The sequence below is a fragment of the Bubalus bubalis genome, chromosome 17 (genome assembly GCF_019923935.1).
Source record: "Bubalus bubalis isolate 160015118507 breed Murrah chromosome 17, NDDB_SH_1, whole genome shotgun sequence".
In the NCBI taxonomy this organism is placed as follows: domain Eukaryota; kingdom Metazoa; phylum Chordata; class Mammalia; order Artiodactyla; family Bovidae; genus Bubalus; species Bubalus bubalis.
Window position 1 is genome coordinate 4,037,062 of NC_059173.1, and position 13,054 is coordinate 4,050,115.

Sequence of the window (13,054 nt, forward strand, 5' to 3'; positions counted from 1 at the left end):
GCCTGACACCAAGCAGATGCTCGAAAATTCCTTGAAAATTAACCAGGGAGGGGGACTTCCCTGCTGGCCCAGTGGTTAAGAATCTGCCTGCCAAGGCAGAGGACACGAATTTGACCCCTGGTCCAGGAACTAAAATTCCTCATGTCTTGGGGCAATTAAGCCTGAGCGCTATTGAGCCCGTGCTCTAGAGCCTGGGAGTCGCACCTGCTGAGGCCTGAGCGCCCTAAAGCCTGTGCTCCCCAACAAGAGAAGCCACCACAATGAGAAGCCCTCGCACTGCCGCTAGAGAGAGCCCACACACTGCAACGAAGACCCAGCACAGCCACAAATAAATCAATTAATTAAATAAAACGATTTAAAAAACTTAACCATGAATGCATGAATGAGTGAATGAACACAGGATTACAGCATTTGGGAAAAGTCACCATCCTGTGTCAGTCAGCTCAGTCACTCACTCTTTGCAACCCCATGGACTCCTTATTACTATATAGGACCATCCTATACAGTAATACTTGAATTTTACTTTAGGGTGTTCATCCAAGTTATCTGAAGTTCCTTATTCTTGAATTCTTATAAGCAAGTTAGTCTGATATCCTTGTTTATATCATTGCTGGTATGTATATATTATTTGTATAGTGTATATAATATGCACAATTCATGTATGTATCATGGAGATTTGAGTGAACGAGTACAAGTCTCTCTCAGTCGTGTCTGACTCTTTACAAGGCCATGAACTATATAATCCATGGAATTCTCCAGGCAAGAATACTGGAGTGGTAGCCTTTCCCTTTTCCAGGAGATCTTCCCAACTCAGGGGTCGAACCCAGGTCTCCTGCATTGCAGGTGGATTCTTTACCAGCTGAGCCACAAGGGAAGCCCTACGAAGATTTATGTATATATAAATATCTGCATCACATTGAATCAAGCTCTGGACACAGAGAGAGTTTAATAAACACCACACTTAAGAGACAAACAGAATTCTCACCAGAAATAGAAAGCCAAGGAATAAGAAAGGGTTACTTTCTGGTTTGTTTACAGTTCTCTGGGGCTTAGTCCTGACAAGTTGATCTTCCTGGTCTCTTGTTAGTCAGTAGGGAGGGTTTAGTGATACTATTTGAAAACAGGATGCCAATATTGTTCTGTAAATGCAATAAAAATCAACAAGCAAAAACCCAAAGCCTGGGAATTAAAGGATCTTGCTGCTAACAAGGAGCAGGCTGGCCTGGGCTGCTCCGGAAGGAGAGACAGAGAAGGTTCCGCTGGGCTGCCGGGGTGTCTGCTGTGCAGACTCGACCTACCTCCTTGTCGCTATAGGAGATGTTCCGGATTTCGTTCCACGGGAAGGAGATCTTGGGGGTCAGCTTGTTCTCAGGGTCATAAATGTGAAGCCCCAAAGCATCCACTCCAAGCAGCAGCTCTGTGCCCTTTTTATTCTGTAGATTCGACAAAGAATAGCCACCGTCAGCTCCAGCTGAGGCTTGAGGTCTTGCTCAGCATGGACATAGACCATTACATGTGACAAGTTTCAACAGCTCCTGACAGAAATCGCCACTGTCCTCGAACCTGGAGGGGCCTCCAGCCTTCTGCACTGGGGCAAGGGAGGCAACATGAGACGGTTCTTACAACTGCTGTGTCCCATGGATGGGTCACTGGGGGCGCCCATCACCGCCTCAGGTACCTTGCACCTTTGCCAGCAAGAGACAAAGTGTGAGTGTGCATGCTCAGTCCTAAGATGTGTCCAGCTCTTTGCAACCCCATGGATAGGAGCCCGCCAGGCTCCTTTGTCCATGTTATTTTCCAGGCAAGAATACTCAAGTGGGTTGCCATTTCCTTCTCCAGGGGATCTTTCAACCCAGGGATCAAATCCACGACTCCTGCATTGGCAGGTGAGTCTATATCACTGAGCCACCTGGGAAGTGTCAGCGGCTAACACAGCGGTAATGGAAGTGTTGTTACTGCTAATTACATAGCCGGCTTATCATAGATGTAGAATAAAAACCTGTAGGGTTAAACACCCCTCATGTTAAAAGAAGAGCTGGTTGTACTACCAGAAAGAAAATTCTACGAGCTGTGATCAGGTGGCCTTATTTTACTTTAAAATGCAGTTTCAACGTGATGAAGCAAGTGTGCTACAGTAAACTGTCCACTGGAATCCAGGCAGCGGGTGTGCACAGGTCCTCACTCACAAGTCTTCCAACTTCCCCGTATGTTGGAAATTTTTTATTGTAAGATATTGGGGAGAAAAAAATATCAAAATGAACTGAAAGTAAATTACACTCCAATAAAGCTGTTTGAAAATTGACAGGTTGCATGCAGGCTATGCGTCTAATGGCAGCCCAGCCCACCCAGCACACTGGAGGGCAATGCCCTGGGCCCTCACGTTGCGGACCAGTGCGCACCTCCTCGGGTCCGGGTGCGGGCCCCTGCCCTGTGCACACTGGCCCTCGAACAGCGGTGGTGGCCAGCTCCCTGCGTCTGACTCCCTTGCTGACAACAAGAAAAAGGAACCAAGACTCCAGGGCAGGAAAACAGGTCGGCAAGCGAAGGACGTGCCCCGACTGTGAGGAGAAGTACCAAGTAACAGCAGGTGGAGGAGAAAATCTTTTTACTCCATCTAACACCCTGGAGTCAGGTGCGATCACCAAAGCGTGAGGGAGTCGTGAGCTCGTCTGCAGGGCTCTTAAAACCACTGCATTAACACAAGTGAGGCTTTGTGCTTTCAAAATCTACATTTTGGAAGACAAGATATTTCATTATGTTTCTAACTTAAATTTTTAGAGGGAAAAAAAAATGGATCCCACCCTCTTGTCTCCTATCATGATGATTCTAAGACTTTTAGAGAATAAACAGAGAGAGGCGAGGACTGAAGAGGCCCCTTTTAAATTGTTTCAAGCACACAGCTTCCCTAGATGATGGAGAAATTTTAGGAACGTTAACGCTAAGACACTAAAATATTCCTTACCCTCATCTGTCATGCACTATGAGACATATATGCACAGAATAGTATAATGTAGTCTGACTGCTGCTGTAGAATTAGTGCCCCCAAAGAAACTTTTTTTTTTTTTTAAAGAATTATAAAGATCTAGTTCTCTACAATGTAGGTGGTGGGGCAAGAGAAGCTGTATGGACAAAACCACAGAAATGTGTCAAAGGAGTCTGCCCTTAAAGAAACCAAATGATCAGCAAATACGAATCGATTACATTTTAGAGAACAACCTTCAGCATCATCATGGAAAACCTTTTAGGCATGTGTACTCGTACAAAGTGACATGATTTGTCAGTGCACCTTATTTTATGCAAATGATCCATTAAAGATCTGTATTTAGAAAACAAAGTAGAAAGCTATCCCGAGGGTATTTTAAATGTGTTTCAATTTACCTAAACGTAATACAAAATTTTGGAGAAGGAAATGGCAACCCACTCCAGTATTCTTGCCTGGGAAATTACATGCACAGAGGAGCCTGGCAGGCTACAGTCCATGGGGTCTCAAAGAGTAGGACATGACTTAGTGATTAAACAACAACAAATGCAAAATTTATGGACACTCCAAAAAGGAAAGCAAGCCTTAACTGTAATGACTAAGGTGGCCCAGTGCGGATGGTTTTTTTTTTTAACTGTCTGCTCATTTACAGTTTGGAACCGGCTATGAAATAGGTCAGCAAATCGCATGAATTCTTTGGAAGGCACTGCATCCAGCAACAGAACCTTGGGAGAAAAATGCTCAGGGTGCTAAAAAAAAATTTAAAAAGATGCTCTAAGGGATGGACGGGGGGGTTGAAAACAAACGCTTCTCCAGTGTACAAGCCACAGGTTCCCAGAGGACAGCGGAGTATTAATGGTCTGAGTAGAAAACCAATTAGCCTGCCAGGGAGAGTTCCCACCCAAACAAATCAGTAATCTGTAAAAGCAGCTTTACTCTCCTAGTGTCCTGAGGGGAGAAAGTATTTACAGGTGATCCCCGTGGGCCTGGATCTCACAGAGCCAGAAATAATCGAATGTTCCACCAGAGCATTCAGACGGGCCCCCCAGGCTCCACCAACACTTCATTACCTAGCATCTAATTGAAGGGCCGGAATAGAAACTGAGGCGCTCAGACCCTCTCCCCTGCCTCTTCCCGTGTTGGCCACTGAACCGGCCAGGTGTCTGCACCCTGGGACCAGGAAGGACCTGTTTTAACAGTCTGCCCCTGACTCCGCCTCCCTCTACGCCCCGGGAACTCGCAGGGGCTTCCACATACCCGGATTGTGAAGTAGTTCACACCGTACATCTCCAGGTCCTGAGCTATCTTTAAATACTCCATCTCCGCTTCGTCCCTGCGAAGAGAAGCAAAGACTCTGTCACTGGAGGGTGGCGGGCGCCAAGCTGAGCCTCGAACCCGCGTGAAGACGTGAGCCCGGCAGCTCCCAGCTCGGCTCTGCCCAACCCTGAGTCTATTAACCACACTGAGGTCAGGCAGAACTTCCCATCCCCGTGAAAACAAGAGAACAGATTCATTAGCGTGTCTCTTGGCTTCAATTTCACGCTTTGCCCTTGGTAAACAGTGACACCCATCTCAAGTAATTCGAGATGAGCACGTGGTGTATCTGCTCCCTCAAATGGATCTGGATGTTCACAATTTTATTTCAGCTGTTGCTTTATCCAACTGCGTGATTTCTTCACCTAGAAGGTTTTGGTAACAAAGCATCTCTGTCTGGAAGCAACCTGAGAGCTCCCTTCCTGATCTGATTCCTTTGGGTGTTGCTGGAGGTTGGGGTGAGAGCAATCCAGGCTGTAGAACCCCAGCCAGGACGTCCACTTCTAAGTTATGAGGCAGACTTTAAGGCAGCTCCTGAAGTAGTGATGACTTGCAAAAAGCTCTCAGACAGGTAGAATGTTGAAACATCTTAAGTCTATGACCTGCCTTCTTCTCTTCTCCAATCTGAAAATGGCCTCAAATTAAAATTCAACCCCAAGGGGACACCGTGGTGACAAGCTGAAGTAACTTGAAATCACACATGTATTGTTGATGTACCATTGTTTGGAAGATTGTTTGATGTTATTCATAACAACAAATACCAGGAAACAACCCAGCAATCTAAATGCCTGTCAACAGCAGGGTGGATAAATGGTGTGTGGGCTATTAACACAGTGGAATACTACACAGCAATGAAAAAGAAAGGGGGGCCACCGCTACAGGCCACAAGCCCAAATCATACAATACCCTGAGTAAAAGAAGTGAGGCCCAGATAACAGAAACTGATCGAACTTATATAATCTTTAAAACTGACCACACTAACCCATGGAGTCGGGTGTAGGAGAGTGGTCAGCTCTGGGGAGGAATGAAGGGGGATCATCTGGTGTTTTCACTTGGTAAGAGTCCATCAAGTGTTACATTTATGACTTGTCCACATTCTGGTACACTTTTTTTAAGAGTTAAAAAAAATGTCATAGGAAGTTGGTTTGAAAAACAGGAAAAAAAACATGTTAAAGGCTAATGAGAAGATGATTAATTCGCAAAGTGATTGGGGAAAAGCTAACGATACTTGAGATACAAAATTTCACCTTTGAGATCACAAAAATTAGACTGGTAATTGTTGGGGATTGGATGGGGGAGGGAGGTGGGGCCCTTTCACACTCTGCCCACGGGCATGTAAACAGGTACAGCCTTTTTGCAGGATGATTTGGGAGGCACCTTTCAAGACACAAAACGCTGCCAGCGCTTTTTCGAGACACAAAGCGCTGCCGGAGTGGCTGCCAGCGCTCCCTTTGCCTTTTGTGTACTCCGGTACTGCATTTTGTTCAACAAGCACATCCCAGTTTTGCAGTTCCTTAAAAAAGAAAAAAGAGGCCCATGGGGAAACGTCCACCAGCGAGGAGCAGCCTCACCTGGCTCGGCCTCGGTGCTCCGCGTACCAGGCTGTGATCCTCTCCTCCCACATTTCCGGAGTCATCTGATACAGATTTATTACCTGGCGGGGAAGAGAGCAAAACAAAAAACCCACACACAAAGGAAGTTTGAGTACTGTGCGCCTTTTTGATAATTACGCATCATTTTTACAAAATAGCAAGGCGTGTGTGTGTGTGTGTGTGTGTGTGTGTGTTAGCCGCTCAGTTGTGTCTGACCCCTTGTGACCCCATGGACTGTAGCCCTCCAGGCTCCTCTGTCCATGAAATTCTCCAGGCAAGGATACTGGAGTGGGTAGCTATTCCCTTCTCCTGGGGATCTTCCCCACTCAGAGATTTAACCTGGGTTTCCCACATCACAGGCAGATTCTTTACCATCTGGGCCACGAGGGGAGCCCCAAAAGCCGCATACAGGGGACCAGTCACAAGCAGAGGTGGGTGAGTAAATGAGCATCGTTCAATTTGAGTCACAACTCAGAAGGCTGCACCATTCCTTGGGCTAGCAGTGGCCCCTCTCTCCTGGGCCGTCCAGCCCAGAGGCAGGACCTTGCTCATAAGCAGGACTCCCTGGCCTGAGAGCTGCCTTTGACTCTTAGAGAAGCCATCAGGGGCGCAGGTCAAACCAGGGGAAAGGGGGGAGCAGGCCTTTATCACACACGACAGCTGAGTGGAGCTAGAGAATCAGAAGTGGTTAAAGAGAGGGCAGGCCTGCTTCTGTGGATAATCAACCAGACCAAAGACACCAGGGATTAAAAGCTACAGCGCCCACCCATCCACCTGCCCCCTGCAGCTCCAAACAGCTCACTTTGCTGGGCTGAACTCAGGTTGCTCCATACCCCTCCCTGGGAACCAGTGTTGCTCACCCACCTCTAAACAAAGGACCAACTACAGGCCAAGCCTGTCCTGACAACCCCAAAGGAATTCCACAAATCTTTACCCAAGACTGATGACAAAACATTTATGAAAACGTTCTCGATACAGCCATCGTGTATTCCTGCAGGTCCTTCAGTTATGTCTTCCCAAACGGGAAATTTGACGTCTTACCCTTTTTGGAAGCAATTCCTCTTGGGCCAGAAATCCCCGCTTGTGAACAGAAGGGTCATAGTCGCCGTACTGGAAGGAGAAGAGAAGGTGAACGAGAGATTGAGATTCTAGAGACAGCTGCATTTCTGAACAGGTCGACTCGGCCTCCGTCCCTCCCAGCTCCCGGGAAGCAATACAATTCCGATGACAAGTCAAGATTTCAACCTTGCTAGTTTGTTATCCTCGGATGAAGATACAAAGCTGATTATACCTGTGAACAGAGTCGCATAATCCCATACGGGATGGATGGGTGACGTGCTAATAAGAATGTGACATTTGTAGAGAAATGTGGCTACATTTTCTAACTCCTGAAAGAAGCCACTGCTACCAAAACATTAGGATTTGAAGAGACAACACAACTGGGTGTGAGATGTGATTAGCATCGGGTGATAAAAGTCTTACCAACACATACTTCTAAGTGGCTGGTAATTGGAGCCAAGTGCTAGGTGGGAGCTGGGGACAGTGCCGGCAATATTTTTAATAGCTTTCATTCAAGGCTCTGAAAATGTTTTGGAAAAATCTGATGCCAACACTGTCATCCTTACTGTACAGACAAAAACAAACAAACAAAAAAACAAATAAAAGGTTAACTGATTTTCCTAAATTTGCAGAGAGAATCACTACTGCTGCTGCTAAGTCGCTTCAGTCGTGTCTGACTCTGTGCGACCCCATAGACGGCAGCCCACCAGGCTCCCCAGTCCCTGGGATTCTCCAGGCGAGAACACTGGAGTGGGTTGCCATTTCCTTCTCCAATGCATCAAAGTGAAAAGTGAAAGTGAAGCCGCTCAGTGGTGTCTCTTAGCGACCCCATTGACTGCTGCCTACCAGGCTCCTCCGTCCATGGGATTTTCCAGGCAAGAGTACTGGAGTGGGGTGCCATTGCCTTCTCCGAGAGAATCACTAGGAGGGCCAGAAATAGGCCCTGCATTTTCATGTACCCACAGGGGATAATAACTTGGAACTTCCTGATTTCAAACAAATATCTCTTTCTTTCCTAGAAAGTTAGTCTGACCAGGAAATAATCAGAAATGAAGGAGTTTTTTTAAAAAAGAAACTAACCATAAAATATATAGAACATCAAACCCTGTCTCTTGTCAATTAGTATTCAGTGGTTTACCTCTTGATCCAAAACAACAAAGCTCAGTGTTTTAGTATAATCTTCTATAAACATTTATGCTTTTCACTACCAACACTGGCAAAAAAAAAAAAGTTTGGCTGTTGGTTCTACATCCCACCAAATTGGATTAGGACATGGTCCACCCCTCTCTTTCCAAGAATCTCAAGTTTAGATTTCTGGTGTGTTTTTCAATAGACACTCATGGGATTGAAAAAAGATGTTTATCATCAACTGGAAAACATGCCTTCTTCCCATATCACTCTTCTGTAGAAGCTCCAAGGATCAATATCTCTTAGGAATCTCATAATTATTGTGCAAATAGCAGAATTGTACTGCATTGTTTTTTCAGTTAAAAAAAATTCAATCTCAGCTTCTTCACTTCTTAGCAGTGACCTTGGACATTTTGCGCTCCAGTTTTCTCATCTGTAAAATGGGGATAATACCAGTACGTATCTTACAGGACTCCCCTGGGGGATCAAATGGAATACCCATACATTTTTTTTTTAAACTATGACTAACACACAGCATTCAATACAATCTGATGTCAAAAGATAAAAACTCAGCTCATGCCACCTCTCCAAGCCCGCTTCCAAATTGTCAAAGGAGAGCGTTTGTCTTGGAGGGTTCTGAAGGGGCGCTCTGGACTGTCCCGAGGCCTTGAGTGGGGAACCCTGTCTCTAAAGTTCAGCTTCCCTGTCTGGAAAGCAAGGAGGTGCCTGCCTCCTGGGGTGTGTGTGCGTGTGTGTGTGTGCGCGCGTGTGTGTGTGACAAGGATGAAGAGTCAGGGAGTGTGAGAGTGTGTGTGTGTGTGTGTGTGACAAGGATGAAGAGTCAGGGAGTGTGTGTGTGTGTGTGTGTGTGACAAGGATGAAGAGTCAGGGAAGCATTCTGCACGGTGCCCTGGGGGGTGTGTGTGTGTGTGTGTGTGTGTGTGTGTGTGACAAGGATGAAGAGTCAGGGAAGCATTCTGCACGGTGCCCTGGGGTGTGTGTGTGTGTGTGTGTGTGTGTGACAAGGATGAAGAGTCAGGGAAGCATTCTGCACGGTGCCCTGGGGTGTGTGTGTGTGTGTGTGTGTGTGTGTGTGTGACAAGGATGAAGAGTCAGGGAAGCATCTGCACGGTGCTCTGGGGTGTGTGTGTGTGTGTGTGTGTGTGTGTGTGTGTGTGACAAGGATGAAGAGTCAGGGAAGCATCTGCACGGTGCCCGGCTCATAAGACGTCAGGTGTCACTGTCGTGCCCTGTGTTATTTATAAAGACGCTGGTCACTCTTGGCTTCTCTAATTTTTGGAGGGACAGAATGATAAACAAAGCCCTCGCTGCACTTGCAAACCTCTCTGAGTGCTTCTGCAAACAGATATGCAAAGTGAGAGTTGTAAATTCAGGTTCCAAAGGCTTGCAAGAGTAATGACCCACATTATCATACTGAGCTCCCAGCTACGGCACTGATCAAATGATCAAACGTTACATCCGAGCACCAGGGAGGTGGCAGGGACGCTGCTGAAGGAACTTCTCCCCTGGACTAATTCCACTTCGGACATTAAAGCCACCTTGAGGTATGGGTCTGCTCTTAAATGTCTTTAGAACAAAACAAAAGAAGAAGATCCTCAAGTTGTGGCAGCTGGTGAATATAAAGGAGAGTCACACCACCCCATGGATGCAGACGGCTGTTCCCCTGTCTTTCATGTACAGAGGCTCCCTGATAAAACAAGCAGGAGTGAATCTGCTGGGAAGCTATAATGAGGCTTGGGTTTCGGGCCTCTGCACCTGCATGGGCCTTGACCTAATTTTATATTCATAATTTAGTGTTCTTGCATTAAAAGAACCCCCTAAATTATAGAAGCTTCTGGCCCCACAAAACCTGGGTCCACCCCTGATATAAACCAATGGAATTTAAATTCAAGAAGGTAGTTCACCGGCCTCCTGGGAGGAAAAGCAAGCAGAGCAGCAGAGGTGTTCTAGGCTCCAAGGGGAGATGATGGGCGGCTGGCCGTTCAGTGAATTTTAAAGACATGTCAAGAGGTGGTGTCAGGTGGGCGTAAAAACCTAAGCGCAGGGTAGACAGCACACGTGGGGAAGACCCAGGACGCTCGGGGTGATGTTGTCCACGCTTAGGGCAGGGAGAGAGGGATCGGTTCACGTTGAGACCAAATTAAATTTTAAGAAACCAATTTGCCAGTGAATGATGAGGAAAGTCAAGAGTTTAATGATATGTGGATCTTTGCATCTTAAACTTCTCTCCTGGAAGCTCTTCGTTTTCATTAGTTTTACTTTACCACTTCTGGCCACTTGTGAGAAGTTTAGAGGTTTGAGGTAGCCTCCTGGCCCCCCATCCCCGACTTCAGAGTTTAAAAAGAAAATGTCTCTGTTGCTATAAATAGCATGTTTCCATCCCTAATGTATGGTTTAAAGAGAGTCTGAAGGTATCCTCTTTTCATTGGGGTAAATTGCGACAGATTTATTCACAATAAAAGAAATGAGAAAAAAAGAAAGCAGCCCACCTTTTATAGGACTCTCAGAGTCACTTCTTAAGCAGAAACCCATACTTTCCTCTGCTTCTATATATGAAAAATGAGGCCAAACGCTCTGAACAGGATTTCACAAAACACAAAGGTCTAATCGATACATATATAGAATAAGTAGTCAGATCCCTACCATACACCAGTCACTAAATTCCGGATGGATTAAAGACTTAAACTCATAAACAGAAATCCATAAAAACATCAGGATAAAATATTGAAGAACATGTGTATATTAAGGTTGATGAAATCATTTGAAATCAAAAGTCACTTAAAACATAAAAAGAAAAGGACTGATAAGACTGACATGTAAAAAAAGACAAAAGATTAATATTCATAATATATGGAGCTCCTGTAAATCAGCTGCTGTTCAGTTGCTCAGTCGTGTCTGACTCTTCGCCACCCCACAGACTGCAGCACACCAGGCTTCCTTGTCCTTCACTATCTCCTGGAGTTTGCTCAAAGTCATGTCCATCGAGTTGATGACTTAGGGGCCAAACAACAACAAATCCCTGTGCTATATGGTACAACCTTGTTGTTTCAGCTCAGTCCAGTCAGTCGTGTCCAACTCTTTGCGACCCCATGGACTGCAGCACGCCAGGCTTCTCTGTCCTTCACCAACTCCTGGACCTTGCTCAAACTCATCTCCATCAAGTCAGTGACGCCATCCAACCATCTCATCCTCTGTTGTCCCCTTCTCCTCCTGCTTTCAATCTTTCCCAGCATCACAGTCTTTTTCAATGAGTCAGTTCTTTGCATAAGGTGGCCAAAGTATTGGAGCTTCAGCATCAGTCCTTCCAATGAATATTCAGGACTGATTTCCTTTAGGATTGACTGATTTGATATCCTTGTAGTCCAAGGGACTCTCAAGAGTCTTCTCCAACATCACAGTTCAAAAGCATCAATTCTTTGACAATTTCATGGGTTTGAAATATTTCCATGCGTGTGTGCGTGCTAAGTCACTTTCGTCATGTCTGACTCTTTGCAACCCTATGGATGATGGCCTGCCAGGCTCCTCTGTCCATGGGATTCTCCAGGCAAAAATACTGAAGTGAGTTGCCATGCTCTCCTTCAGGGAATCTTCCTGACCCAGAGATCAAACCCTGGGTTTTTAGGTCTTCTGCATTCCCAGGCGGGTTCTTTACCACCAGCGCCACATTTAATTCTTATTTTTCTTGGTTACTGGTGACATTGAGCGTCTTTTTGTATTTACAGATTCTTCTCATGTTCTATAAACTGCCTGTTATTCATACCCTCTGCTCCCATTTTCCTGCTATCTTTTTTCTTAGAAACTTATGAGTTCTTTATATTCAAGGATGTGTCTGCAATTCTACTTCTAGAGATGTACCTTAAGGGGAAAAAGCTTTAGCACATGTACACAAGGAAGCATATAAAGAGTTTTCAGTAAAACACTACTTATAATAGGGAAACAGCAGAAACTAAACCTACCTCATCCTCAGGAGGATGGAAAAATAAATTAGGCTTACTCATCAATGGCTACTACACAGCAGTTAGAATCAATGAACTACATCAACACGTCCAACATGACATATCTCAAAATCAACATTGAGAGAGAGAAAACAGCCATTTGTAAAATGATAAGTCCCTCCAAAATGGAGCTATGCAGAGGATAGCACCACTTATACCAAGTTTTGCCTTCTGAATTTTTTTTTTCCTAGATATTATATTTCTTTCCTGGATATTTTTTTGTTTTATTTTTTTAATTTTACTATTATTTTGGCTGTGCTGGGTCTTCATTGCTGCCCACAGGCTTTCTCATGTGTCATGCTCAGTTGTGTCCAACTCTTTGCGACGCTGTGGACGGTAGCCCACCAGGCTCCCCCGTCCATGGGATTCTCCAGGCAAGAATAATGGAGTGGGTTGCCATTTCCTTCTCCAGGGGATCTTCCCAACCCAGGGATCGAACCCAGGTGTCCCACATTGCTGGCAGACACTTTAACCTCTGAGCCACCAGGGAAGCCTAGTTGCAGCAAATGGGGGCTACTCTCCAGTTGCGACGCACGGGCTGCTCATTGTGGTGGCTTCTCTTGTTGAGAAGCACAGGTTCTAGGCATAAGGGCTTCATTAGTTGTGGCCTGAAGGGCTCGAGAGCTCAGGCTCAGTAACTGTGGCACACCCGCCCAACTGCTTCTTGGTATGTGGAATCCTGCCGGACCACAGATTGAACCCATGTTCCCTGTACTGGCAGATGGACTCTCTGCCACTGGGCTACCAAGGAAGTCCTTTTTACCTGGATATTTTAAAGTCAGTCTCCTCCCATCCAGCTGACCACTGCCCAAGGCGTGAATTCCACAGTCTTGTCTGGATGACCACCGCAGCCTTCTACCAGGTCTCCTTGCTTCCAGACTGGTATTCCTCCATTCTGTCCTTCACACAGCCACCAAAGGATCTGTCTAAAATATAAACCCTTCCCTGGCTCTGCATCACCCACA

The 13,054-nt window shown here is 45.8% G+C and overlaps 1 protein-coding gene across 4 annotated transcripts in view; it reads right to left on the reverse strand.

Annotated features, from left to right (window-relative positions):
• The window catches only part of NF2 (NF2, moesin-ezrin-radixin like (MERLIN) tumor suppressor), a 74,525-nt gene that overhangs the window by 25,305 nt on the left and 36,166 nt on the right, over positions 1 to 13,054 (reverse strand). For all 4 annotated transcript variants that reach the window (XM_006069855.3, XM_044929979.1, XM_044929978.1 and 1 more), the window contains exons 5-8: positions 6,928 to 6,996; positions 5,866 to 5,948; positions 4,238 to 4,313; positions 1,299 to 1,433 (exon numbers count right to left, since the gene is read on the reverse strand). In XM_006069855.3, the coding sequence (XP_006069917.3) occupies positions 1,299 to 1,433; positions 4,238 to 4,313; positions 5,866 to 5,948; positions 6,928 to 6,996 (363 nt within the window). The remainder of the gene's footprint in view (positions 1 to 1,298; positions 1,434 to 4,237; positions 4,314 to 5,865; positions 5,949 to 6,927; positions 6,997 to 13,054) is intronic.